General features: G+C 40.8%; 3 protein-coding genes across 5 annotated transcripts in view; 2 read left to right on the top strand and 1 right to left on the bottom strand.

The window, feature by feature from the left end:
- The first annotated feature begins 1,969 nt into the window (after positions 1 to 1,969).
- On the top strand, positions 1,970 to 16,751 carry TAF5 (TATA-box binding protein associated factor 5). Its single transcript, XM_027528702.1, has 11 exons — positions 1,970 to 2,591; positions 4,786 to 5,023; positions 9,096 to 9,411; positions 10,166 to 10,329; positions 10,437 to 10,572; positions 11,314 to 11,434; positions 12,183 to 12,312; positions 13,733 to 13,897; positions 14,860 to 15,037; positions 15,217 to 15,394; positions 15,700 to 16,751. The coding sequence occupies exons 1-11, from the start codon at positions 2,033 to 2,035 to the stop codon at positions 15,915 to 15,917; spliced, it is 2,403 nt and encodes an 800-aa protein (XP_027384503.1). The 5' UTR covers positions 1,970 to 2,032; the 3' UTR covers positions 15,918 to 16,751.
- ATP5MD (ATP synthase membrane subunit DAPIT) lies at positions 16,741 to 22,081 on the bottom strand. Its single transcript, XM_027528703.1, has 4 exons — positions 21,971 to 22,081; positions 18,626 to 18,721; positions 18,445 to 18,537; positions 16,741 to 16,844 (listed from the first exon to the last, which is right to left on the bottom strand). Exons 2-3 carry the CDS (start codon positions 18,710 to 18,712, stop codon positions 18,448 to 18,450), a joined length of 177 nt encoding a protein of 58 aa, XP_027384504.1. The 5' UTR covers positions 18,713 to 18,721; positions 21,971 to 22,081; the 3' UTR covers positions 16,741 to 16,844; positions 18,445 to 18,447.
- Positions 22,082 to 22,201: 120 nt separating this feature from the next.
- Positions 22,202 to 27,308, top strand: part of PDCD11 (programmed cell death 11) — a 41,060-nt gene continuing 35,953 nt past the window's right edge. The window contains exons 1-4 of one of the 3 annotated variants that reach the window (XM_027528338.1): positions 22,202 to 22,309; positions 24,109 to 24,221; positions 25,187 to 25,318; positions 26,269 to 26,436. In XM_027528338.1, the coding sequence (XP_027384139.1) occupies positions 24,120 to 24,221; positions 25,187 to 25,318; positions 26,269 to 26,436 (402 nt within the window). In that variant the 5' untranslated portion in view covers positions 22,202 to 22,309; positions 24,109 to 24,119. The other 2 variants (XM_027528336.1, XM_027528337.1) reach the window with 2 other exon arrangements.

Genomic DNA, 27,308 nt, shown 5'->3' with positions numbered 1-27,308 from the left:
ACTAAGATCATGGCATCCAGTCCCATCACTCCATAGAAAATAGATGGAGAAACAATGGAAACAGTGACAGACTTAATTTTCTTGGGCTCCAAAATCACTGCAGAAGATGACTGCAACCCTGAAATTAAAAGACACTTGCTCCTTGGAAGAAAAGCTATGACCAACCTGGACAGCATATTAAAAAGCAGAGACATGGCCAACAAAGGTTCATCTAGTCAAAGCTATGGTTTTTCCAGTAGTCATGTATGGATATGAGAGTTGGACTATAAAGAAAGCTGAGCACTGAAGAATTGATGCTTTTGAACTGTGATGTTGGAGAAGATTCTTGAGAGTCCCTTGGAATGCAAGGAGATCAAAGCAGTCCATCTTAAAGGAAATCAATGCTAAATAGTCATTGGAAGGACTGATGCTGAAGCTGAAACTCCAATACTTTGGCCATCTGATGCGAAGAACTGACTCACTGGAAAAGACCCTGATGCTGGGAAAGACTGAAGGCAGGAAGAGAAGGGGACGAGATAGGATGAGATGGTATCCTCTGGGTGGTATCATTGGATGCCATCATTGACTCTATGGACATGAGTTTGGGTAAGCTCTGGGAGTTGGTGATGGACAGGGAAGCCTGGAGTGCTGCAGTCCATGGGGTCACAAAGAGTTGCATACAACTGAGTGAATGAACTGAAATGAACTGAGTCTAATTTTTAAAATGAAATTTTAAAATAAATTTAATCAGTCATACTGAACATTTTATTTAAAGAACACAATATCAAATATCAGAGTGTATTTCATGTGATATTTATACATATCATTGTTAAAAGTTGTCACACTTATAAATATCCACATATATATATGAGTCTTGGGTTCTGGTGTTAAACATATTTTTATTGTGAATCATGGCCAAAAAAATTGAAAACTCCTGGTCTAGATCAGTGCTGTCCAACAGAAATATAAGGTGAGCCACATACGTAAATAAAAATTTCCAGAAGCCACAAAAAAAAGTAATAGGAAATTAATTTTAATATTTAACTCATATAAAAATACCTTTCAACATGTTACCAATAAAAAAATTATTGAGCCATTTTATATTCTTTTTGTCTTTAAAATCCAGCGCATATCTCACACTTAGAGAACACCTTAGCTCAGACTAGGTACATTCAGTGGCAGTAGTCAATAGCCACTCCTGTAGTAGTGCAGGTCAGTTTTGCAATTACCTACCTTAGGAGGCAAACTCTAAATTCACTCTTAGCTGTGTGAATTTAAACTTAGGAACTGAACAAGATTGTAAACTCACACTAGTGGCTACCTCTCCCATCACACTCAACCCTAGAGATGGCACTGAAATTGATAGATCAGTAAAAACTGAAAACTCTGAGGATGTGTGTGTGTGCACATGTGCACGTATGTTGATAAATAGGGAGTGATGGGGCTAATGGGGCCAACACCTCACAGGTTTTCTTGTTTTGGGTGCATCCTTCGCCTTTTACCAATGCTGGGCTTTAGCCTCTCCTTCTGGGTATATAAGGTAGCTGATACCTTCCGGGAAATACAAATTCATAGAGAAAAGTAATGGGATGCAGAGGGAGGTGCAACTGCTAGTAAAGCAAGAAACTGAACAACTTAAACTAGATGAAATAGATTAAATGCATCAGATGCTACCCAGTTCTCGCTCATCTCCTCCCCACTCTCTGCCCTTGCCCCTCCCTACCCATGTTTCATAATCTTACATTAAGTCAAATTCCATTAGTTTTATATTTCAGTGTTGGGATCACCATGAACGTCATGAAAAATAGCTGGTCTGCAATAAACGTAACTATTATCCAATGCAAATGCAAGAGGCTGTCTCCAGGTCCCACTTCCTGCCTTTTTGCCACTCACTTTTGAAAGTTGCTCTTGCTGCGATTCCTTTTTCTCATTCTTTATCGCCCCTCCTACTGCCGTAAATTGCCCCCCAGAGATGTCGTAAAATGCTCCTCCCCGCCCTCCATGTGGCGAAAACGCAATCACGCTTGACGGCGCGAGGTGGCTCAGCCGCAAGATGGCGGCGCTGGCAGAGGAGCAGACGGAGGTGGCGGTGAAGTTAGAGCCTGAGGGACCGCCGACGCTACTACCTCCGCAGGCGGGGGACGGCGCTGGCGAGGGTGGCGGCGGCACAACCAACAGCGGCCCCAACGGCGGCGGCGGGAACGTTGCGGCGGCGTCGTCGGCCGGCGGAGATGGTGGGACCCCCAAACCCTCGGTGGCTGTCTCCGCCGTTGCACCGGCGGGGGCGGCCCCGGTCCCCGCCGCTGCTCCGGAGGCCAGCGCTCCCCACGACCGACAGACTCTGCTCGCCGTGCTGCAGTTTCTACGTCAGAGCAACCTCCGCGAGGCCGAAGAAGCGCTGCGCCGTGAGGCCCGGCTGCTGGAGGAGGCAGTGGCGGGCTCCGGAGCCCCGGGAGAGGCAGACAGCGCCGGCGCTGAGACGGCTAGCGCGCTTCTTAGTCGGGTCACCGCCTCGGCGCCCGGCCCTTCGGCCCCGGATCCTCCGGTCAGCGGCGCTTCGGGGTCCGCCGCCGTCTCGGGCTTAGCGACAGGTTCTGTGGCTCCGGGTAAAGGTGAGCCTCTGGGTCCCTGGTAGGCAGGACCGGCACGGCGGGGAATGAGCCGGGAAGGCAGAGGCTGGCAGGCCTGCACCTCTGCGGGCTTGTTTTGAATTTCCTGGGCCCGCCTCTAGGGCCACATGCCCGCCCCTTTCCCTAGTGCGCCGGCTGCGCAGTCAAACCCTCTTCCGAGCTGTCAGTTCCAGCGAGAGGCTGTGGAGAGCTGTTGAGCCGAAGGATGTATGGGGACGGTGGGCGCGGAGAGGCGGGAACTTTCAGGCTTTTGGTTCTTCTTATTTGGGCTCTTGAGCTTTGGGCAGGGATGCAGCAACATTATTTGTACTAGCGTACTTTTACTATAAATATTTTATGTTGTTTATCTTAATTTTCACAGTTCCACTGTGAAGTAGACAGTACTTCTATTTTAGAGATGAGAAACCAGACCGAGAAAGGCCAAGGTATTTGCTTTGGACCACACAGCCAGAGAGTGATGGTACATAGTGTAGCCAGTCTTTCTCAAAATATAGGCTAAATACCATTGGTGTTAAATTTTTTAGAGAAATGCAGATTCCTGGGCATCACTTCAGACTTAGTGAATCAGATCCTGTGCAGGTGGAGTCTGGGAATCTGCATTTTCAAATAAATGCTTCAGGGACTTCCCTGGTGGTCCAGTGGTTAAGAATCTGCCCTCCAACGCAGGGGACGTGGGAACGTGGTAGGGAACGAAGATCCCTCAAGCATGGGGCGACTAGGCCCGCGCTCTGCAGCTACTGAGCCCGCGTGCGGCAAGGAAAAATCTTCGGAGCCGCTAGTAAGATCCAATGCAGCCAAAAATAAATATTCTAAGGATTTAAAAAAAATGCTTCCAAGAGATGTTGATCTATGGCAAGGTTTGAGAACCATTCATTTAGGAACAGGTATTGGACTTCAGTTTCTGTCTCTGTTGTTTTTACTTGTGTGATGCTGACTTACTCTTCCTAAGCTTGAGAGTTTTTTTCCTTCTATTAAATGGGTTATTGTGAGATACATATGTCAAATGTCTGCCACTGACAAGTTTATGCCAAGTACCTATACCTGACACTTGAGGCTCCCCCTTCCCCTTTTTCTTCAGCAACTGTTGTCACAAAGTCCATGCAGTAAAAGCCATACACAACATAAAGTTTCAAAGATGATCCTGAGCCAGTAAAAAATGTTTATTGAATTAAATTACCCATTGTAGAGCCTCTTGCCAAATTAACCTGTGTTTATGAGACCTAATCTTGGCAGCATTGCCAGGAGTGAAGTATGAATAGGAAGCACTGTAACCCATAAGTAGAAATGTGTACAAATGTGATTGAGAGGAATCTTTTTAAAATCTGAATTTGGGGATGAACTATAAGATGGATGAATTATGTTGATTATTTTGCTATAATCTCTCATCTCTTTAGAAACTTGACCTTCAGATTGTAACTCAGAAACCGGTACAAAGAAAAAGAGGCCATCATAGTAACCAAAAAAACTGAAAATTTGTGCAGTAAAGAGCATAACAGTACTGTAATTACAACTTAAAAATTTTTCCCACAAACCCTCATTTGATTGACAGATGTATGGTTGTTTGGTATTGAAATATTACAAATAAATACTCATGCTTTTTGCCTTGAAATGGTGGTTGTTTTAAGCATATAAAATAGATTTATCTTTTGGAAATATAAAAGGCAAGTTTTTCCCACCAGTAACATGGTTGTATTTTATAGGGAGAGATAGATGTACATACGTGAAGTTAACACGGGATAGGATGTGTTGCTGAAAAGTTATAAAATACTCAGGTAGCCCAGAAAGCTGGGAATATTACTCCAGGGCATGGCTTGGTGGTGGTGAGTGCCATTTGCATTGAGCCTTGAGAGAAGAGTAATACCGTTGTTTGATTTGCACATACCATGTTTTATAAAATTTGTTTTTAAAATAGGGTAGCTCTAGGAAAAATGCTGAATCTTTTTGCTGTTGATTTGAAAATTTTTAAGATGTGGACAAACCAAAGGAGTGTTGGATGGGTAACTGAACCAAACTGAATCCCATTAAAAGATTTTGTGATTGTGTCAGGGAAGAGTGTTTGAGAGGAGAGGGACAAACATCTGTGAAACAGTTCACCTCTGGACCTTAACAAAACAGCCTTAGTCTCTTGGTGCTTGTCAGGTCATTTTCTTGAAGTTATTTTTCATTTTTTAAACAGTTGGAAGTGTATCTGTGGAAGACCAGCCAGATGTCAGTGCCGTGCTGTCAGCCTACAGCCAACAGGGAGACCCCACGATGTATGAAGAATACTATAGCGGACTGAAACACTTCATTGAATGTTCCTTGGACTGCCATCGGGCAGAACTATCCCAACTCTTTTATCCCCTATTTGTACACATGTATTTGGAACTAGTCTACAATCAACATGAGAATGAAGCAAAATCATTCTTTGAGAAGTATGTGAATTTATAAAAAATATGTATATATAGCTATATATATATATATATATATATATACACACACACATGCAGAATGTATATACACGTCTGTAACTACACAAATGTCAGATTGCAACTCGAAAAATACTTTATGAAGGAGAGGTACCTGGTGCCTCTCCTAAACTTAAAATAGAGGGTTTGATCTTGTTGAAGTCAGGAAAGGCTCCTAGAGGTGATGTTTGAGGTAGGATCTGAAGATTGGAGAGGAGTTAACCAGAGGAAGAGAAAAGGGAAAAACTTGTGTGACAGCCCTGTGGCAGGAAGGATCATGGTAGGCCCCGAGATGAAAGAAGGCTAGTGTGGCTGGAGCAGAGTATGGGGAGTGGGGTTTGGTACTACATGAAGCTTGATGGTTAGTTAGTAACTGGAACAGGCAGGTTCTTAGGCCATGTTGAAGGTCTTTGTTTACTCTAAGATCAATAGTTAGTCATATTGGGTAGGATTAGATTTGGCTGAGATTCACTGAAAAACAATAGCTGCCTAAATAAAAATTTATTTTTGCTTTTATTTTAAGAGCAGTAAAGAATTCACCTGCAGTGCAGGAGACACAGGAGACACGGGTTTAATCCCTGGGTCGGGAGGATCTCCTGGAGGAGGAAATGGCAACCTACTCCAGTATTCTTGCCTGGAAAAACATATGGACAGAGGTCCTGGTGTGCTACAGTCCATGGGGGTGCAAAACGTTGGACACGGCTGAGCATGCACGCACTGCTGCTACTACTAAGAGCAGTGTGAAGCTGTGTTAGGATTAGATTACATGGAGAGTGACTAGAACCCCAAACAGTAGAGGCTTGAGTATAGTAAAAGTCTATTTCTCTCTCTCATGATGGAAGGCATTCTAGGACTGGTATGGAGTCCTTGATTATCTGTTGATCATGTAGCACTAACATCCTTGTCATGCAGTTTCCACTGTGGTACAAGGTGACTCTCCAGCTCTAAGAAGTCAGATCAGTGTTCAAGTCAGCAGGGAGGGCACACACCCTTCCTGAAAGTTGCAAGTATTTCTCCCTTTTTTATGTCATTAGTCATTGGCCAAGAAAGGTAGGAAATATGGTCTTTGCCTAGATGTCTGTGTGCTCAGCTAGTATTCCCGTGTTTTATTGTGGAGGGAGAAAGAAAAGAATATCTGGGGACAGACATCTCTGCTACAGAAGTTGTGGAAGGACCATGCTTTATTAGATTTTATGTTTTGAACGGACCTTTATGCAGGGGGAAACAGATGATTGGGAGGATAAAGTGATTAGACTGATCATTTTGGAAGTTATTGTGTGATTCTCAACTGAGTGTAATATTATTCCTCCTTCCTGGCTCTTTGAAACTGGAGGTATTTTTGGTTGTTGTATCGACTTGACTGGAGGATCAGGTATCTTAGGGATACCAAAAGTTCCAATATGTGCAGGTAGTCACGCTTAGCAAAGAATTGTTCTGCCCCAAATACTAGTAGCACCCATGTTGAGAAACACTGGACTGGGGGTGATAGTGTTGGTGAAGGGCAGTAGACATATTTGTGAAACACTTGGTGAAGGATTAGATATAGGTGTAAGGGAGATAAAAGTGTAATTGATAATCCCTGGGTATCTGGCTCCCTTAGCTGGATAGGGATGCTCTTCACTTAGAAAACCCTGGAAGAGGGCAGGGTTTGTCAGATTGTAGAATAATCGAGTTCAGATTTGTTTATGCCTTTGACTCATTTAAGAGATGTCAGGTTGATAGATGGAGGATATATAAGTGTCTGGGCTTAGAGGAGAGGTAGGGGCTAGAGCCATAAATTGGAGTCGTGTGCAATATTGATGGATAGGGATGAGATTATTTGAAAGTGTTAGTCGCACAGTCATGTCCAACTCTTTGCAACCGCATGGGCTGTAGCCTGCCAGGCTCCTCTGTCTATGGGATTTCCCAGGCAAGAGTACTGGAGTGGGTTGCCATTTGCTTTTCCAGGGGATCTTTCTGACCCAGGGATCGAACCTAGGTCTCCCACATTGCAGATTCTTTACTGTCTGTGCCATGACGGAATCCAAGATTGTCTAGGAAGGAGTATGAAATAGAAATAAGTCAACGGGAGGGCTAGACCTGCACCTCAGGGGACTCCAACATTTGGAGGAGAAAATTAATAAAAAGAGTAGAAGAGACTACCATGTAGAGGAGAGATGAAAGGAGAGGCCAGAGAAGCAGAAAGAAAATCAGGAGAGAGCTGAGTTATGGAAGCCAGAGAAAAGGAGTGTTTAAGATGGAGGTGTGCTTAACAGTTTGAACGAGAGCTCTTTATTTCAAACAGTAGACCCAGCAGCTAGGGCTTGTCAGATAACACAGGTAGTGTTAATAGAGGTATGATGGAACCCAGGATTCCTGGCTTCTGTGCCAGTATGTCCATTCATTATTCTACACTGCCTAATAGAAGGTATATAGAGCAAATGTTTTATAGCTCAGTGTTTTGTTTTTTTAACTTTTTATTTTGTATTGGGGTGTAGTTGATTAGCAAACAATGTTGTGATAGTTTCAGGTGAGCAGTGAAGGGACTCAGTCATATGTATACATGTATCCAAACTCCCCTCCCATCCAGGCTGTCACATGACATTGTGTAGCTCCGTGTTTTTGAAAGAAAATATTAAGGCTGATGATGACAGAATTTCTAAGCTAATTTTTCTTACAGTGCTGTCATCAGAAGGGCTTCTCAGGTGGTGCTACTGTTAAAGAACCCATCTTGTCAGTGCAGCAGATATGAGATGCTGGTTCGATCCCTGGGTAGGGAAGATCCTCTGGAGGAAGGCATAGCAACCCACTCCAGTATTCTTGCCTGGAGAGTCCCGTAAACAGAGGAGCCTGGAGGGTGGCGGTCCATAGCGTTGCAGAGAGTTGGGCATGACTGAAGCGACTTGGCAGGCATGCATGAACTGTCCTCAAAAAGCCTCTTCCTCTTCCAGTCTCATGGTGTAGCCGTCTCCTCACCTAGGAAGCTGGGATATCATAGGGACTGACTCTGTGTGTCCTTGTCATGAACAATCTCAGCCCGTGCCAGGACCCCATGCTCAGATGAGGTTATCGGCAGACACTAATACAAAAATTAAGAGGCTGAGATTTCTAATTTCATTCACATCTTCAGTTCAGTTCAGTTCAGTTCAGTCGCTCAGTCGTGTCCGACTCATTCACATCCTAGAAACTCTTGATTCATATTTTGATAAGTCATGCTAGGCTAACACAGGTAACAGATTAGGGATCTATTGGCTATGTGTCAGAGCTAAAGTCCTAATATCTTTAATCATTTGTTTTCTAAATGTTTTTGCATTGTTTGCTGCTCTTTGTGAATGTTACTGTATGATTTTTACATTTTATTAGAATAAGATTTGTAGAGACAAAAGTACATTTAAATTTAGCAATTGGCGCCAAAGCTGAAAGCCTTATATAATTGCCTTTGGTAATGGTGAGTAAATGGGAGTGCTTACTCTTTGATATCAACATATTCTTATTCTTTAGTCATGTTATTAAAGTACTGATGTTTAATATATATATCTGGTATTAAGAATATAAGAAATCGCTAAAAATGATGAGTTTTGTGAGAATGTCATGCATTCATTATTGTTGAGAGGCTGAGTGATAGGTATGTTGAGTTTATTATATTAGTTTATACTTTAGTATGTGTTTGAAATTTCCCATAATAAAAAGTTTTAAAAAGTGGGTTTTGAGAGAACATAAGATTCTAACATTTTCAAACCTCTGCCAATGGTGGCATTCAAACGTGACTGTCCACCAGTGGTGGGTATCTTATCTTTCATTCATCTATGGTGTTTATTTCAAATTCCCTTAAAATGTTTATGATGCATTTCACTAGAGAATTAACTTGGTCATTTTTAGGATGAATTCAGAGCTGAATTGTAATCATTTTGAATTGTGTTACTTCTGATTCTACAACTTAGTCCAGGATTATTCAAACTACTACGTTGAAAGTATTCTGGGATGTTTATAAATATATGGGGGAGAGGCAGATCCCTTAATGATTACATTGAAAAATGCCTTTTTAAAATCACTGAAACAGGTTCCATGGAGATCAGGAATGTTATTACCAGGATGACCTACGAGTATTATCTAGTCTTACCAAAAAGGAACACATGAAAGGGAATGAGACCATGTTGGATTTTCGAACAAGTAAATTTGTTCTGCGTATTTCCCGAGACTCGTACCAACTCTTGAAGAGGCATCTTCAGGAGAAACAGAACAATCAGATATGGAACATAGTTCAGGAGCACCTCTACATTGACATCTTTGATGGGATGCCGCGTAGTAAGCAACAGATAGATGCGATGGTGGGAAGTTTGGCAGGAGAGGCTAAACGAGAGGCAAACAAATCAAAGGTATGGGAATAAGAACTATGTAATGCAGATTATGAAAACTTGTTGCATTTCCATCTACATAATTTACACGTTTTTCTTACAGCTAGTTTGGGGATAATTTTACTCTGTATACTAAGTTTCATGTTCTAAGGATGATGTGTATATTAGTGAGGATTTGAGAATGGTTGCATTTAACAGAACCCTGATTACACTGGCTGAAACACGAAAGGCTTTTTTCCTTCACATAAAATGAATTAAAGAGGAAAGCCCTCCTAGGCTGGTGTGAGAACTCCACAATGCCATCAAGGACCCTGGCTCCTTTTACTTTTTGCTGTGCCACCTTCAGAATGTGGCTTTCTTCATTGTGTTCATAGGTGGCTATTGCAGCTCCAACTTTGCAGCTGTATTCCAGGAAGGCAGAAGGGGGAGGATATACTTGCTGAATCTCCCTTCTTATGAGGAAAACAGTATTTCTAAAACACCACCCAGTATGTTGATATATAGGTTTATTGGCAAGAATGATACAATATGGCTATTCTCAGCTGCAAGGGAGCCTGGGAACAGAAATGATTTTAACTGAGCATGCTGCTGCTCCAACAAAATCAGGGTTCTGTCGGTAAGGGAGAAGGAGAGACTGTCTATTGGGTAGACAAGTACAGAATCGGTTTCAGGATATAAATGACCCTATTATAATTGTGATTCCTATCAAGATATTAAAAAGATGTATCAATAAACAAAAAAGTAATTTTAAAAAATTGACTCTCTTGACTTGTAGGTATTTTTTGGCTTATTAAAAGAGCCAGAAATTGAGGTGCCTTTGGATGATGAGGATGAAGAAGGAGAAAATGAAGAAGGAAAACCTAAAAAAAAGAAGCCTAAAAAAGATAGTATTGGATCCAAAAGTAAAAAACAAGATCCCAATGCTCCACCTCAAAACAGGTGAGGGAAAAAACTTCAGGAACATGTGTGGAGGTGTAAGACGATGTTATAGATGGTTCCAGTTTTTTAATATTCAGAGTAGTTTCCAGTTTGTTTTTCTTTCACAGAATCCCTCTTCCTGAGTTGAAAGATTCAGATAAATTGGATAAGATAATGAATATGAAAGAAACCACAAAACGAGTACGCCTGGGGCCAGATTGTTTACCTTCCATTTGTTTCTATACATTCCTCAATGCTTACCAGGTTGGTAAAATAATTGGGTAGTTTCTGGGGGAAAATTGGGAGAGTCGTGGAAAATGGTGATTAACCATTAAAAGTAGCTTAGATGTCTTAACTAAAATGGAGTTTTCTTATTTAAACTCTTGATATAAATATGGCTTCAAGATAGCAGTTAGAAAAGGAGAATTGGGCATTGCTCAGAATAGATAGAAGAAAATGTTTAAAAGACCTTTAGCAACTTGTTGGTACCAGAATCTTGTTTGTATGTATCCTTTGTTTCACTGATCAGAATTCTGCTACCTTTGAAAAAGGAGGAAGCTATGTGGTTCATCTCTCTGAACTTAAGTATTTACTTAAATTTTTTATTAAGAATTCTGTATATCCTTATAGACTTTTTATAATAGACTGCTGAGGATATATTTAGTAAAGTACAAAAATAATTACATATACTTTGTACTATAATTATGGCTGATTTGCATTGTACGGCAGAAACTAACACAACATTGTAATTTTCCTCCAATTAAAAAATAAAATTAAAAAAAAAACACTTGATCTATATATGCATTCCAAATTTGGAGGGCAAAAAGTAAATTATGACATGTTCTCAATATAAGTGTATTTGAACAGTGAATTTCAAAAGAGAATGAAATCTCAAATGATCTTTTATATGAAGAAAAATAGCTGTCATTATGTGTTCTCTCAGATGTGATTATAATTTTTTTCCCCTAAAACAGTATTGTTTAGTATGTATTTTTTAATTGGCAGGGCCTCACTGCAGTGGATGTCACTGATGATTCTAGTTTGATTGCTGGAGGTTTTGCAGATTCAACTGTCAGAGTGTGGTCTGTGACACCCAAAAAGCTTCGTAGTGTCAAACAAGCAGCAGGTAACTAAGATGACCTGTCAGGATACAAACTCATCATTAGTTTACACCAATCTTTATTCTATGGAACATACCAGGACATTGTGATCTTAGCAGAATTTCACTTGATTTTACTTTTAAGTCAAATTGTTAACAACATTCCCAGTAGTGAAAAGTGTATTGGAGTGGCAAACAGGAGACTGGGGTGCTAGACTGATTTAATTTCCTTGGTCCTCAGTTTTCTCATCTGTAGAATGAGGGCATTAGGCTAGAAGACTCCCTGAAGTTAAAAATCTAACATTTTATGATTGTTTGTAGATTAAAAAAAAAGTCTTCAAATACTGGGAGAGTACTTTTCTGTTTTAGCCATAAAAATGGCTAAAATGAACTAAGATCAGGGTTACATTTTAAAGTTTCTTGCTAGTTGTATTGTTTAAACAAGATAACACATTCTCAATAATTTATTTTAATATTTCTATAGTTTTATTTTGTGAAACATTGTGATATAGTGGATAAATTGAGTTTCAGCCCTAGTTCCAAGACTAAGTAGCTATGTGCACTTTGGCATGTTAATAACTGTTCTGAACCTCACTTTCTTCTCTTATACCCTGAAATGATAGCACCTAATTTAAAGGCATTAGCATAGTGATTGGTAAGTAGGAAGAACAGTTCAAATGTTAGTTCTTCTTCTAAACTCTGATATATTAAATAATTGCCTTAAATTGTTTTAATAAATATATTTTTAAAAAGTAATCTTTCTGGATCATTTTAGATCTTAGCCTGATAGATAAAGAATCTGACGATGTCTTAGAAAGAATAATGGATGAGAAAACAGCAAGTGAGTTGAAGATCTTGTATGGTCACAGTGGTCCCGTCTATGGAGCCAGCTTCAGTCCAGATAGGTAAAATGCAAACTATAAGAATTAAATACTGCTGTATTACATTGAGATTAAATGAAAGGTATATGAAATATACATATATGTTATGTGAAAGTTAACTACTGGAAACATTATGCAAATGTTGGGGAAAATACTTTTAGAAAAATCCCATGGTTGCCTATCATTCATTATCTTTTAGGATTTTGCCCTCTGCTAATTCATCTTGGGGTATTGGTGTATAGTAGCTCAATTTACAAAATTAGGATGCATAACTTCAGGGTTTGCTGGTTATAAAAATTAGCTTTAGTTTTATGTAACTCCAGTAGGGATTGAATTGGTTCTTTGGGTTCCTGCTACGTGTTTGGTGGCTACTGCTGTCTTCTGCAGAGAAGGCAATGGCACCCCACTCCAGTACTCTTGCCTGGAAAAATCCCATGGATGGAGGAGCCTGGTAGGCTGCAGTCCGTGGGGTCGCTGAGTCGGACACGACTGAGCGACTTCACTCTCACTTTTCACTTTCATGCATTGGAGAAGGAAATGGCAACCCACTCCAGTGTTCTTGCCTGGAGAATCCCAGGGACGGGGGAGCCTGATGGGCCGCCATCTATGGGGTCGCACAGAGTCAGACACGACTGAAGCGACTTAGCAGCAGCAGCAGCAGCTGTCTTCTGTCATCTCCAAATTCACAACAGATTCCTGCTATTAAAGGCATATTGCCTATCAACTGAAGATTTATCTTTGTATAATCAAAAGAACTAATACTGATAAGGGAATTAGAAACCCACAAGAATGTTTGTCTAATTTTCATGATCTCTTAACATTCTACAGCAATGTGGGGAGGGTATTTCTTTGTTTTTTTGTAATACCATCTATATCTTATTGCTTATTGCTTTCAGTCCAAAATCTTTCATAAAGATTTTCATCTTTGAGAATTTAGATTTTTGTTTATATGGTTTAGTCAGATGGTACATTTATACTTGAGGGAAACTTCTCATTTCACTGAAAACCATAGTACTTTCTGAGTAGTTTACTTTTGAAGGCTTTTTACCCAGCTTTGTATAGGGTATGAAAATGAACTCCATTTTAAAGTAAAAAATTACTGATTTTAAGTGACATATTTTAGAAGCCTTTTTCACGTGACCTCATTTGACCATACTTTTTGTCATTACCTCTTGGTTTTTTGTTTCGCTTTCCAAAGAACTGTGCTTTTCTTAATAGATATTGTTTTAAAAAACCTAAGCTTATTCAGTAGGTGCTCAGTAGATAGTGTCATGGCTAACGTTAGTACTTTCAACTTCTGTTATCTACTGTGAATTTCAGGCATAAATTACAACTGAGATGTATTAGTCAGTTACCTATATTTAACATATACAAATGTACAGAGAAACTGGACAGGTACCTAAGTTATTCTAGGAATCAAATATATTACCTTCTCTTTTCTCAGGAACTACCTGCTGTCCTCTTCGGAGGATGGAACTGTTAGATTGTGGAGTCTTCAAACATTTACGTGCTTGGTGGGATATAAAGGACACAACTATCCAGTGTGGGACACACAGTTTTCTCCATACGGATATTATTTTGTATCAGGGGGCCACGACAGAGTAGCTCGGTAAGAACATTATGAGCTTAGGACTGGGCCTATTCAACGAACAGAATGGTTTCTTGTTGGGAATTACAAACTCCAGCCAAACTTATTTTCACTTCTGTTATTATCAGCTTTTTGAGAATGTCAGCATTTGTAGGTCATCTGAAAACTAATTTGGGACAGAAATATTTCTGTCGGCAATCATGTCTACACCAAGAGTCCATGCCCTCCCCTTCCCCAAGTGGATGCTAAACCTTGTCTTTTGCAGCCACTGTGAGCTCTTTTATTTCTGTCATATCTTTAAAAGTTCAGGATGAGGTAGCTTGGGTTTGAAATTATTTGTGGTCGCCCCCCCACTGGGGGCTTCCCTGGTGGCTCAATCAGTAAAGAATCTGCCTGCAATACCAGAGACCCAGGTTTGATCCCTGGGTTGGGAAGATCCCTTGGAGAAGGAAGTGGCAACCCACTCCAGTATTATTGCTTGGGAAAGCCCATGCAGAATAGCCTGGTGGCTTCAGTCTTATGGGGCTGCAGAGTCAGACACAACTTGGTAAGTAAAACACCACATGGTAGCCAAAACTAGGGAAAAATACTCTAGGAGTTAGACTAGAAGTTGGAGAGTGTACATTCAGAGAACTAAAGGATTATAGAATTAAAAATTTTTTGGACCATGTTAACTTAGTTCTAAGAATGTTTAGGGAATTCCCTGATAGTCCAGTGGTTAGGACTTGGTGCTTTCACTGCCGAGGGCACCAGTTAAATCCCTGGTTGGGGAATGAAGATCCTGCAAGCTGGATGGCATAGCTTTAAAAAAAAAAAACAAAAGCTTAGTCTCTAAGTCCTTCCATCCTCCTTTCCCTCGGGTAAACTAGTGAGGGGGACCCACTTACAGCTATTTCACATGGTGGTTTCTGTATTTTGGATAGAACTTGGCATTTCAGAGTTAACTACTGATTACCTTGTGTGCTCAATAATTTTTTAAAAAGGCTCTGGGCTACAGATCACTATCAGCCTTTACGGATATTTGCTGGCCATCTTGCTGATGTGAATTGTACCAGATTCCATCCAAATTCTAATTATGTTGCTACGGGCTCTGCAGACAGAACTGTGCGGCTCTGGGACGTCCTGAATGGGAACTGTGTAAGGATATTCACTGGACACAAGGTATTTTAACTTTCATTATTCCAGCACACAAGGTTCTTTGAGATTAAAAAGTTTAAAAATTAACTAGTGACATACATTTTAAAGATACTGTCCATACCCCTCAACTTTGTTATAGTTCTTTTGTCTCCTTTTCTTAGGTATTTTTAATCTTTTGATTCTTGCCATGTACTTTTTTTTAGGGACCAATTCATTCCTTGACATTTTCTCCCAATGGGAGATTCCTGGCTACAGGAGCAACAGATGGCAGAGTACTCCTTTGGGATATTGGACATGGTTTGATGGTTGGAGAATTAAAAGGACACACTGATACAGTCTGTTCACTTAGATTTAGTAGAGATGGTGAAATTTTGGCATCAGGTAAATGACTAGAACTGGCTTTGTGGTCAAAAGTCAACTGTATATTTAAAGGAAGCACTGAATGTTGACAATTGCAAAATTAAGTCTGATTTTGGATTTTGCTTCTCTTTAGCATGATTCAGGATTGTTACCTACATGTATATTGACTTCTCAGGTTAAGCTACTGCTTGAAATTCTTGAGGGAATAGAGTTGTTAAGTTCAGATTTCTTTTACCAGAAATGTAAATACATAAAGCATACTTGACATGTCAGAAATTTAAGTATGGCAGATTCTACTAAATAGTTTCCTTTTGATTTCCACTTAGGTTCAATGGATAATACAGTACGGTTATGGGATGCTGTCAAAGCATTTGAAGATGTAGAGACTGATGACTTTACTACAGCCACGGGGCATATAAATTTACCTGAGAATTCACAGGAGTTATTGTTGGGAACATATATGACCAAATCAACACCAGTTGTACACCTCCATTTTACTCGAAGAAACTTGGTTCTAGCTGCAGGAGCTTACAGTCCTCAATAAACCATCGGTATTAAAAGACCTTTGGAAACTACTGTTTGAAAAAGGGAGACTAAAAGCAAATACCTCAGTGATTACTATTTAAGCTACAAAGAATGTTTTGTCTATATGGATCTGGAAGTATGCTGCTTAGAAAATCTGTACAGGACAGTTCCATGTTTCTATAGCAACCACATTTAACTAATTTCCGTTAGTTGAATAAGAGGTATTATGTTTGTGGAGGGGACATTCATGGTGCTTTGGATTGTGTGGAAACTATGCATTTTCTGTTCAAATGCTATTTTAATTTATTATGTTAAAAAAATCAATTGATTTCAATAATTTGTCCTGCTTCAAGATTCAAATTGAGTAATATAATACCATATTGAATTTTAGCTGAAGAATTCCATGAGCATGTGTACGTTTCTGCTGTAAAAATGTAGTTACTGTATGGCACTCAAGTACTATGTTATATGATCCACTAACATTTTTGCTTGGCTCATGATTAGTGGAACGTACGTTAACTGGCTAAGATGAACTACAGTTCCTTTCTGAGAAACAAATGAAGTACAACCATCCACTGACATCTGAATTTATACCTGTTGGACTGAGTGCACCCAAACACTCTATAAACCAGGTGAAATTAACTTCCATGTTCTACTTCAGCTAAAATGGCTGCATACAACCTAGTACACTTGAAGTCAGACATTTCAGTTGCTTACCTCCAGTACTGAGCCTTGCTTTGGAAAACTAAAAGATTTAGACCAAGTTACTGCCAGTTTTTTGCCTTTGTTGCATTTTGTACAGTTTTTATATTTTTGATATCTTGTAAATAAAGACAACCAGCTTTTCCAGGTTCATAATTTATTGTACAAATTGAGTATCACATGATGAGTTGACATTAGCTTCTTCAGGCATGGGAACTTAACAGATAATGTACAGCTCAGAATCCTATAAACAAAGCAAAAATAGTTTAGACACAAATGTGTTCAACTCTGCTTTTAAGACATTCAGTAATTATTAGTAAAAGACTATCCATGAACCTCCCTGAAATTGAACGCAAATTCATTAGATTCTCAAAGGAGTCATTAACTCCCCCAAATTTAGTTGTCTCTCAGCTTTCAACAATTTAATCTAAAACTCCCACCTTTAACAAAAGAGCTGTCAATAATTCATTATGATCCAAAATATACATTGTTGTAAAAGCCTAGTACATAAGATACTGGATTGACCAAAAAGTTTGTTCAGGGTTTTCTGGCTTATGGGAAAACCTGAATGGACTTTTTTGCCAACCCAGTAACATTCCCCGCCCAACCCCCCCACCCCCGCCCATAAAGTAATAGTTTAAATAGTAGAAAGGAGGAAGGATGGTAGTATCCCCATTATAAAAACAGAGTAAGGAGGTACCTAATATGAAAAACTGGGTTTCCCTTGTGGCTCAGATGGAAAGAATCCACTCCAGTATCCTTGCCTGGAGAAGCCCAGGAACAGAGGAGCCTGGTGGGCTATGGTCTATGGGGTCGCAAAGAGTCGGACACAACTGAGTGACTAAGCACGCACACAGTATGAAAAATTGGGCAAAAAACTACCTGTCAGGAAAAAACCATGGATCACTGCATTTTGGGCTATGCAGTCAGTCAAAACTACGGTCAATAGTTTTGGGACTGGAAAAGGTCTTAAGAGCAGAGGAAAAAATTTTCAGTCATGGAAAGCTACATTAGATAAAATCTAGGTTTTGGGTTTTCTGCACATCGTCTACTGCCAACAAAATACTTACACAAGCAAGGGCAAATGGGGGTTGGGTCGCACTAAGAAGAAAATGAAGTCTAGGTGGGATTTAAGGAAATGACAGATTGCTTACATAAAAATTCAAAAGCAAGATGCATTCGCAACTGATTTAAAAGGCTGGTTAATAATTACTACCAAAAAAAATTACAAAAAGAGCTTATACAAGAAAGAAAGGATCTTTACAAAAAGAAAGTCCCAAATGTTAAATAAAAACACAGAGAATGTTAAAAATACAAATGGTACTCAAATGGAAAAAATATACACCTTCATAAAAAAAATATTTTTACTCATCAAAATAACAAACATCAGAAACTGACATTATTTAACATGGGGGGTGGAGAGGGAGAGAGAAAGCTAGGTGTCCCACAACCCTTTCAGAAGGCACTGAAGAGAATAAATACTTCTTGCTCAAAAGCATTTATTGTAATGCTATTTATATTTTAAAAAATTCTAGTAGGAAACAGATCTGTATAAAATAAATCATATATCCATGAGCACCCATGCATTCAAATTTACAGAGAACATGTTATAAAGCAAAATTACAGATATGGATCATAGCCATTGGAAACCAAACAAATACAATATAAAAGAGCTAAACTGAGATATTAATAAAAACTGTCAGGGTGATGGAGACATGGGCAATATTTTTCTTTTTCTGAATGTAATAAAATTTTGAACAATGACATTACTTTTATAGTGTGGGGCAGGGGAACCCTAAAATCAAAATGGCAAAGTTATAAAGTTTTAAATGTTATCTCCTTACTGTTTATGTTGCTTTCACAGCTGGAGTTTTTTTAGACCTTAACTTGAAGTATAAGACTATCAAAGCAATACTTCCGTATGTGGCCAGCACACACTGAAAAAGAAAGGAAAAAGCAAATGAGTTGTTGTCACATCTATATTATTCTAAAACATAACTACTTAAAGGTATCATTAATACTTACATTCATTCTCCCTGTGAGAGTGTAAGAGTTGAAATATTTTTTGATACCAGTGAAATGGAACTGGGCATCAGCTTCTGGACCTGCCATGATTTCAATCTTTTAAAAAAAGAAAGAAGGCAACAAATTGGTTTGGATGCTACTTATTGAAAAAAAAATTTTTAATTAAAGTCACATAAGTATGGTATATGGCATATACATACTGTATATAAATATTGTAAATTTTATGTATGCCTCACCCAAGAAAGCAGTAGCAAAATGGTGGAAAAAACATTGCTAAGAATTTGGAAGGAGGACTTTTGTCTTGGTTGCTATCACACAACATTCCAGAATATACATCAAATAACACAAAGAACACAGTAGTCTCTAACTCCATCTTCTGACCCAAAATTGGTTGATGTTTTCATTCCTGGCTCTATTTATATATCATAGCACACTGTGCATGGAATTCCATCAGTTTTAAGAGTAGTTGAAAGCTGGATACTTTTCAAAGTCTCTCAGAGGGGTAACAACCAAAACAACTAACTGAACGGCTCACCTTGCAACACCACTTTTTACAGTTTTTCCTATAAATAATTTAGGACCTCCATGGGAAGGAGGAGACAGGATTATTTATCACCAAATGGAATTAATACACACTAACTATTGGTGGTGGAGGGGAAGCAAAATCCTTACTCCTTACACCAAAAACAGATGAAAACATGTAAATGTAAAAAGTGAAAACAAAATATCTGAAGAAAACATGGGCAAACATTTTAATCATCTTAGGGAAGGGAAAATACAAAGGTGGCTGAAGAAACACAGATAATCAACCTCATGATCAGTGAAGGAAATATGAAATGAGACAAATATTTAACCATCAGACTGCAAAGATAAATTTATCATAATAAGCAGCAGTAATGGGAATGTGGGAAAATAAGCAGTCTCTCTGCTGCCTGGAGGGAGTGTAAACTGGAGGGAGTACAACCTTCCTAAAATGCAATTCTGTAATATCTACTGAATTATGACAGAGTATAGTTTACCCTTTTATCTAGTTGGTTCAATTTGTTCAGGAACTTATGGCAACTGAAATACAGTTTATGGAAATAACTACAAGTGCATTTATAGGAAACTGATAAATGATGGTTCCCATGGGAGGAAACACAATGCATGGAGACCTTTAAATATAGACATGAAAAGATAACCCCTTGCAATAGTAAAAGTTCCTATTTCTGGGCATTATAGAGAACATCAAAGGTTCTCAAAGTTTGGTCCCTACACTGTCAGCATCCATTGAAACTCATTGGAAATGCAAATTCTCAGGCCTTTTGAATCAAACTCAGGGGCCCAGCAATCTGTTTTAACGTGCCATTTAGGTGATTCCGATGTAAAAGTTTGAAAAACACTGCAGTAACAGAAAACCAAACTCTGATTAGTAATTATATAGGGGGGAAAAAAAAACCCTTGAATATACAACAGACTTGAAAAAGGGATTACATCTATAGAGCCTATGTATTTCACAAAGGCATGTATTTCTTTTATAAAGGCACATCAAAGGTCACCAGAGCAACACTTGAAAACTCGTCTGTATGACCGCCTATCTACCACGACCGACGCCACGCCGAGTCGATTGGCAATACAGACGAGCCGGTCGAGGTCCGGTCGAGATTGGTAGGCAGTGGCAGTGACTCAGCCGACTCTTGATGAAACAGAATCAGGGGAAACCTGTGAGGAAGTTGCTGCTATGGAAACCGGCACTCTACAGTTTGCCATTCAAAGGCCTTCAGGGGCATTCACAAGCATAGAATTGGCAATGAAAATCTCGACAAATGACCTTAATTGTGAACACTGTTTCAAGAAGGTTCTTGCAGCAATGAAGGATTCCAAACTTCCTTGGGTCACCTTAGAGGCCTTGGCCAGTCCAGTCCAAGTAGGAAAATATCCATTAAAAGAAAATTTTATGATATGGCTTTTATATTAAAGGTTTTAGTAAATTTATTAAAGACATGCTTTCCCATTCATCTTCAGGAGTGATTTCTGGATTCTTAAGTGTCAAGCAGGTTTCTAGGAAAAACCCTACAGAAAACAAGAGCTTAATTCCCACTAACTTGTGTCTAACAAACATTTTCAGAAGAATGTGGTATTCAACTGAAACAATCTTAAGGTGCCTTAAATCTCCCTCTATACAATAGAGAAGGAAGGCTGATGTCTGCAATATTCCACAGAGGACTAATTCTGACTGTACGGGATGGCACAGTTTACCATCGGCAATTTAGTCCAGATCGGAAAAGCGCTGAGATGGTAGGGTAAGTGAGATGTTGCCGCTGAACAACTGCAGCAAAGCCTGTAAGCACTTCGCTTAGTATCCTCAGCAAACTCCAGGTTACTTTTGGGCAAAGATCAGGAATCCTTAAGTGTACTTAGTGGAATAACTAAACCGAAACTTGCTTTCCTTTTGAGTTACATATCAGTTTAGAAAGACATGAATGAAAAATACCTAAGAATAAACAGAACCGTACTAATTGTTAAACTGTAGGCTATGGCAAAGTCTAAGCCATGGGGTCTTGGCTTCTGTATCTAATTGCGCGGCGAACTACTTTTAAATATAATTAATCTTTACATGCCTCTCTTCAGACCTGTAAAATGGGCACTTCAGAAAAGGCCCAACGTGACCCACTAGCCTCGCTGCTTTCTGTTTCTCGGTACTACTAGTCGGTCTGACCGGACACCTACCTGAAATGGTGAGATCTCGCGGGAAAAGAGGCAAACACAAGAGATAGCGGCTCAGGTGCCAGAGGCTGCCTCTGGTACAAGGAGTTTATAGCTCTCTGCTCTAGCTACTATTAGTGAAAGGGCTTCCGGCCGACCGAACACAGGTATCTACCCCGCTTACCCGGGGCCAGGCCACGCTCACTATCGCCGGACAAAGGCTGCAGCGCAGCTAAAGGAAACCTGGCTGGACAGCTTTCTAAGCATAGCTCGGTGGAAACAAACTGCTTTGGGCATACAGTGCAAGAGAGGTTACTGTGACGAGAGGTGGGGTCATAAGTCCGAGTTCTGATACAAAATTACGTCACTGAGTGACCTTGGGCGAGGGGCCTCCCTTCCCTGCGAGCCTCCTTTTCTCTACTGGAAAATACAACCTAAGGGCCTTTAGGAGCCTCGCGCCGAGGCTTCCCAGTCACTGTCCGAACCCTCACGCCCGGCCTTCATTTTCTCTAATTCCTTTTCTATTCACCACCACTCTCCGCCAGCCCCCACCAAAGCGAAGGCCTCGCGGTGTGCCCGGAGCAGGAGACAGTCTGATTCCAGGCCGGCCCCACAAAGCGGAGGCGCGTGGTCTAAATCCATGTTCCCCTCCACACTCACCTTTCAAGGGGTTCAAACTCCACGGCCTGTGTCCTTCACCGTACGCTGCTGCCCCTCGATCCCGCCGGAAGACACCACCTCCCCCTCACGCGTTCAACGGGCCTAAAGGATTCGGCCCTCTGCGTCGATTGGCTACCTGTCTAAGCCCCGCCCTTCCGTTTCCTGTCTCTACATCTCCTCCCCCTCCCTGTTGAACTGGATCCAGTATAGTTACGGAAATAGGGCATTGAGCCCGCCCACGCTTCCGGAAGAGCAGCGTTAGGCTGCGGGTGTACCAGTCTCCGCGTGTGATTACAGTGGCGCGGCCTCTGAAGTAGAAGTGCTGGTGTCCTGGGGCTGGTGAGTGGGGGCAAAAGCAACAAGGGTGGAAACTTCGTGGCTTCCAGGTCTGTCCCAGGACTAGCTGCTTCGGATCCCTGCCATGAACCCGCAGTGCCGGGTGAGTGGTTAGGCCACCGCATTCCACCTCTGAAGCCGGCTCTGCTGGCGTGGTCCCTGTAATGTCACGTTATGTTCCTAGGAAGTAGCTCAGATCCCTTTATCGCAGGGTCGCTTTACTCTTTGAAGTTTCAGTTTCCCCTTTTGTGAAGTAAGATTAAGGGTCAAATTCCTAGTAAACTTGACCGCATTGCTTTGTCCTTTTTTTTTTTTCTTTTACGAAATACTCCTTCCTAGGCTCCCTCTAGGTCCTCACCTCTTCCACAGTCTCAAGCCTTTTTAGATTCCTATTTCCAAGCGTCTCTCGGAACCAACCCCTCCTCCTGTTCTCACTTAAACCTAGTTCTGGTTCTCGTTATTTCTCTATTGTACTGCAGTTGAATCCTACCCGTTGTGTACCTTCCTTCAGTTCTATCTCCTTGTGGCGCTAACGGTAAAGAACCCGCCTGCCAATGCAGGAAACATAAGAGAGGCAGGTTCGATCCCTGGGTTGGGAAGAATCCCCCGAAGGAAGAAATGGTAACCCATTCCAGTATTCTTGCCTGGAGAACCCATGAGCCGAGGAGCATAGGGGGCTACAGTCTGTAGGGTCGCGAAGAGTCGGACAGAAGCAAAGCGGCTTAGCACGCACTCGGTTTACCTTCGAAGCTTCAGTCCTGTCTCCTTGTCCAGTCTATAGCCTGCAGTATATATTTGTTTTGGTTACTGTTCTGTCTTTTCCTTTTCTTAAGAGTCTAACTTGCAATTTACTCACACCCAATGAAAGATCTGACACAGAGGGCTCAACCTGTCTTTTAAAATTTAATTCCAATTATTAGGCTTTATTCACCTTGTAATCTAGTTGAACAGTTCTTCAAAGAAAGATGAGCAGCTTGTGAGCAGTTTTAAATATTTTTAAAATTATGTATTATTTATTTGGCTGCACTGAGTCTTTGTTTCTGCAGGCTTTCTCTAGTTGTGGCGAGCAGGGGCTTCTCTGGTTGCAGTACACAGGCTTCTCATTGCCGTGGCTCCTCTTGTTGTGGAGAACAGGCTCTGGGGTGCTGCGGCTTCAGTAGCTGTAATGCATAGGCTTAGTTGTTCATGGTATGTGGAATCTTCTTGGACCCAGGGATCAAAATGATGTCCCCTGCATTGCCAGGAGGAGCAGTTTGACAGACATATTGCTGCTCAAAATAATTGGCTTTTCCTGTCTCCATGCTTTTTCTCAGGTTCATTCTGCTTTTCCCGTTCCACCTGTCAAAATCCTGTTCATCTTTTAACATGCAGCTCAAAGGCATCTTTTTAAGGAAGCCTTCCTCCTTTGCTGAAGCCTCATTATTTTCTACCTTCTTGTTGATAGTTTATAACCTGATCTGTATTTTAGATTATTTGCAGAATTGTTTTATCTTAGAAGTGTGCACATTCTTTGAAGATAAGGGGTTATGTAGTCATTTGAGTATCCGTGACTTAACTGAAGCTGTTTAATGATGCTCCATTGAAAGTATAACTTACTGGAGAAAAATATGTGGACGTGTGGTTTTGAAGCAAAGACCTTTGGAAAGATGAATTATGGATTATCTGTTGCCTGGCATCAAACCATCCATTTCTTAGGCCTGAATGCTGTCTAGCACACTGGTGCTAGAAGGCTCTGTCTCTTGCCCATCGATCACAACCTTGACACTGAAGTACATATTACCAACTTTTTGCATTGTTTTTAGGACACTCAAACATGGCAGCCATGGAAGAAAGCTTCCCCCGTGGGGGTACAAGAAAGACCCACAAATCAGAGAAAGCTTTCCAGCAATCAGTTGAACAAGACAACTTATTTGATGTAAGTGGGGTGCTTTTTTGGGAAGACTCGCAGAACACTTTGTCTCTAGTGTCCTTATGGAGAATGAGCCTTGTCTGAGAATGTGTGGTTTTCCAGATTGGATTCTTGTTGAAGTCTACTTTTACACATTTAACTTGTTAGAGAGTCCATCCCACCACAAGGCTATATCTTTTGAAGCATGAGTGGCATTTATTGTATAAGGTTTCAGTGCCGTTCTTTCTTTCTGTTTTTGGCCACATTGGGAGGCCTGTGGGATTTTAGTTTTCTGACCAGGAATCGAATCTGCACCATTGGTAGTGAAAGCGCAGAGTCCTAACCACTGGACTGCCAGGGAATTCCCTGTTTCTCATTCTCAGGAACTTACCATGTTGATTAAGGATGGAGAGAAAACAGTTTGAATAAGGTTTGAATGAGGCTATGTAAAATGATCATGATTTGCATTAGAATTTGAAATCTTCACCTAAAGTAGGTTGTACTCCAAATGCTAGAGGGAGCAGAACTAACATTCAGTTGTGTGATTAGGTCTATTTTATGTAATCCTTCCAACTGTATTGTGAAGCAGAGATCACCATTCCATGGTGGGAAACTGAGGCCCAGAAAGATTATGTAATTTAGCTGAAACCACACAGCTTGTTATGGTGGAGATCTTTGTGACTCCACCTTTTTTATTTTCATGCACTGTTCCAAATTGCTTCTCCCAATGGGGAACCCCCGTGTCCATCCCTGTCAAGGGAGGAAGAACACAGAAGGGAAGAGTCTTTTAGAAGAGAGCTCAGATTTTCGTCACAGGGAGAATTGGTGTCAGAATGGGAGACTGGCCACGAGGCAGGAATTAAAGAACAGTTGGGAGTGGGGTGGAGTAGAAGGGTGACAAGACAGGGTGACAGATGAACTGATATTGAAGGGAAAGGCCGGATAAACTGCTTTTTATTTTTTTGGATCTTCTCCTCCCTCTCCCGCTTTAGATTTCTACTGAAGAGGAATCTACCAAAAGGAAAAAGATCCAGAAAGGGCCAGCAAAAACAAAAAAGTTGAAAGTTGAAACCAGACAAAGCAGCAAATTTGTCAGAGAGAAGTTTGAAATCCTTAATGTGGAGGTTTGTCAGCGTTTGGTTTTGAACAAACTCTTCCCTTTTTCCCTTCTTTCTTTTCGTATATATACATGTATATATATCTTATGTCTCTATTCCAGTTTTGTCAGTGCCTGTGATCATAGATCGTGTGTTGTTTTTCTTTTTAGCGGCCAAGTCCCTCATCCTGCTGATGCTCTCGTGGGACTTGTGTTTTAGTAAATTCATAGGTTAGAATTGGCAATACCCTTAACAGTCATTCTGATTCTACCCTTTCATTTCACAGATGTGGAAACTTATCTCAGAGAGGTGAAGCAGTCTTTTTATGTCCCTTAAATTTTTAGGTAACTCTGATACTTGAGTTATAAAAAAGAAAAAGCCAAATGATAGCGAAGGGAAAGATACACACGGATGTAGATAGTGAAGGGAAAGATACTTCCAGCCTGCAGAAGTATTTTGTTCGTCCTGTGTGCTACTTAAAAAAAAGTTGGTGCCAACATTAGAAAACTTAAAAATTTTACATTAAGAAAGTGATTTCTGGCTTCTTATAGAACCTTGAAAGTGCTGATAATACAAGTATGCACTCCCTCATATTTGTAGCCACACATTGCTGAATAGTGTTTGTGCCCTTTAGACCTGGCACACGCATGCCGGACTTCCATAGTCTCCCCTGGCCTGTGTTCTGCATCATGTTACCTCCCAGGCATTTGAGTTTGGGTTGCTTGGAATAAAGGAAAAGGTGAGAGTGCCCTCCAACACCCTCATGCTATAAACACAGTGGTATCATTTCAGCCTTTCATGGTGCTCAGTCAGAAATATGACGAGTATATAATATATACACGTATGTCTCTCTTGTAGCTTTTTTTAATGTTAGAGTTAGGACTAGAGGCCAGATTCCCCCACCCCCACCCCACCTCCCTACCTCCCTATTCATTGTTCTCTTCCCTGTTGTACATAATTCACTCTTTCTCTTCTAGTCCTTGTGTGAGGGGATGCGGATTTTGGGTTGTGTGAAAGAGGTAAATGAACTGGAACTGGCGATTAGTCTCCCCAACGGCCTCCAAGGGTATGTGCAAGTGACTGAAATTTGTGATGCTTACACTGAAAAGCTGAATGAGCAGGTGGCGCAAGAAGAACCCCTGCAGGTAAGGGAAACCTGGATGAAATCTGTAACTGGAATAAGATGTAAGATGACAGCTTTGCTAAGTGCTAAGAAGGAAAGGTACAAGATACCAAGAGAGTTTATCTAGAGAATTTATTTTTAAATTTCTTTGATTTTTTAAATAAGGGGACTTTCACTTAGGCCAGGGAACCTAGAAGACTTGCCTGAGGAAGGGATACCTGAGCTGAATGTGAAGGATGAGGGTAGGCTGGAGAAGGAAGGAAGGGAGTTCAGGCAGAAGGAGCCCGGTTTGTAGCAGGAGACGGCTGGTGTGACTAGAACAGAGAGCAGGGAGAGTGGTGTGAGATAGGGCTAGAGGGCTGGGTGGAGACCAGACCATGTTCAGGATTGGTTTTTCTGTAATCAATTGGAAGCCCTTGAAATGCTCTTATTGAGGTGGGTGATATGTAGACAGAAGACAGAATAAATCAAAGCAGCATGAGTAGTTGCTTAGGACTAGTTCAAAGGCTGCTGTTATAGTCCAGGCTTTGAGACTGATGGATTTACTGAGGGCTGAGGAGGTAAAGTCGGTGCCTAGTGATGGATTCTATATGGGTGGCAAGGCCAAGAGACATGTCAGAAATGAGTCCTAGATTTCTGTTGAGCATGGTTAACAGTTGGCCAGGCCATCTTGAGATAAGAAGCCCTGAAAGGGTACCGGGATTGGGAGAGATGATCATGATTTTTGGTTGTGTTGAGTTTGAGGTACAATTGAGATGACCAGTAAATAGGTGATTCTGGAGCTCAGGGAGATTTCTCTGTGTAGGTAGGTGGTGGTTGAAGCTGTGGAGGAGGAAGAAGTTGCTTATAGGGAGCACACAGAGGGAGAAGAGACTGAAAGACTGAACCAGGAGT

Source organism: Bos indicus x Bos taurus, chromosome 26 (genome assembly GCF_003369695.1).
Source record: "Bos indicus x Bos taurus breed Angus x Brahman F1 hybrid chromosome 26, Bos_hybrid_MaternalHap_v2.0, whole genome shotgun sequence".
Classification (NCBI taxonomy): domain Eukaryota; kingdom Metazoa; phylum Chordata; class Mammalia; order Artiodactyla; family Bovidae; genus Bos; species Bos indicus x Bos taurus.
Note: the sequence above shows the minus strand (reverse complement) of the source record. Positions and strands in the feature narration are given on the sequence as shown.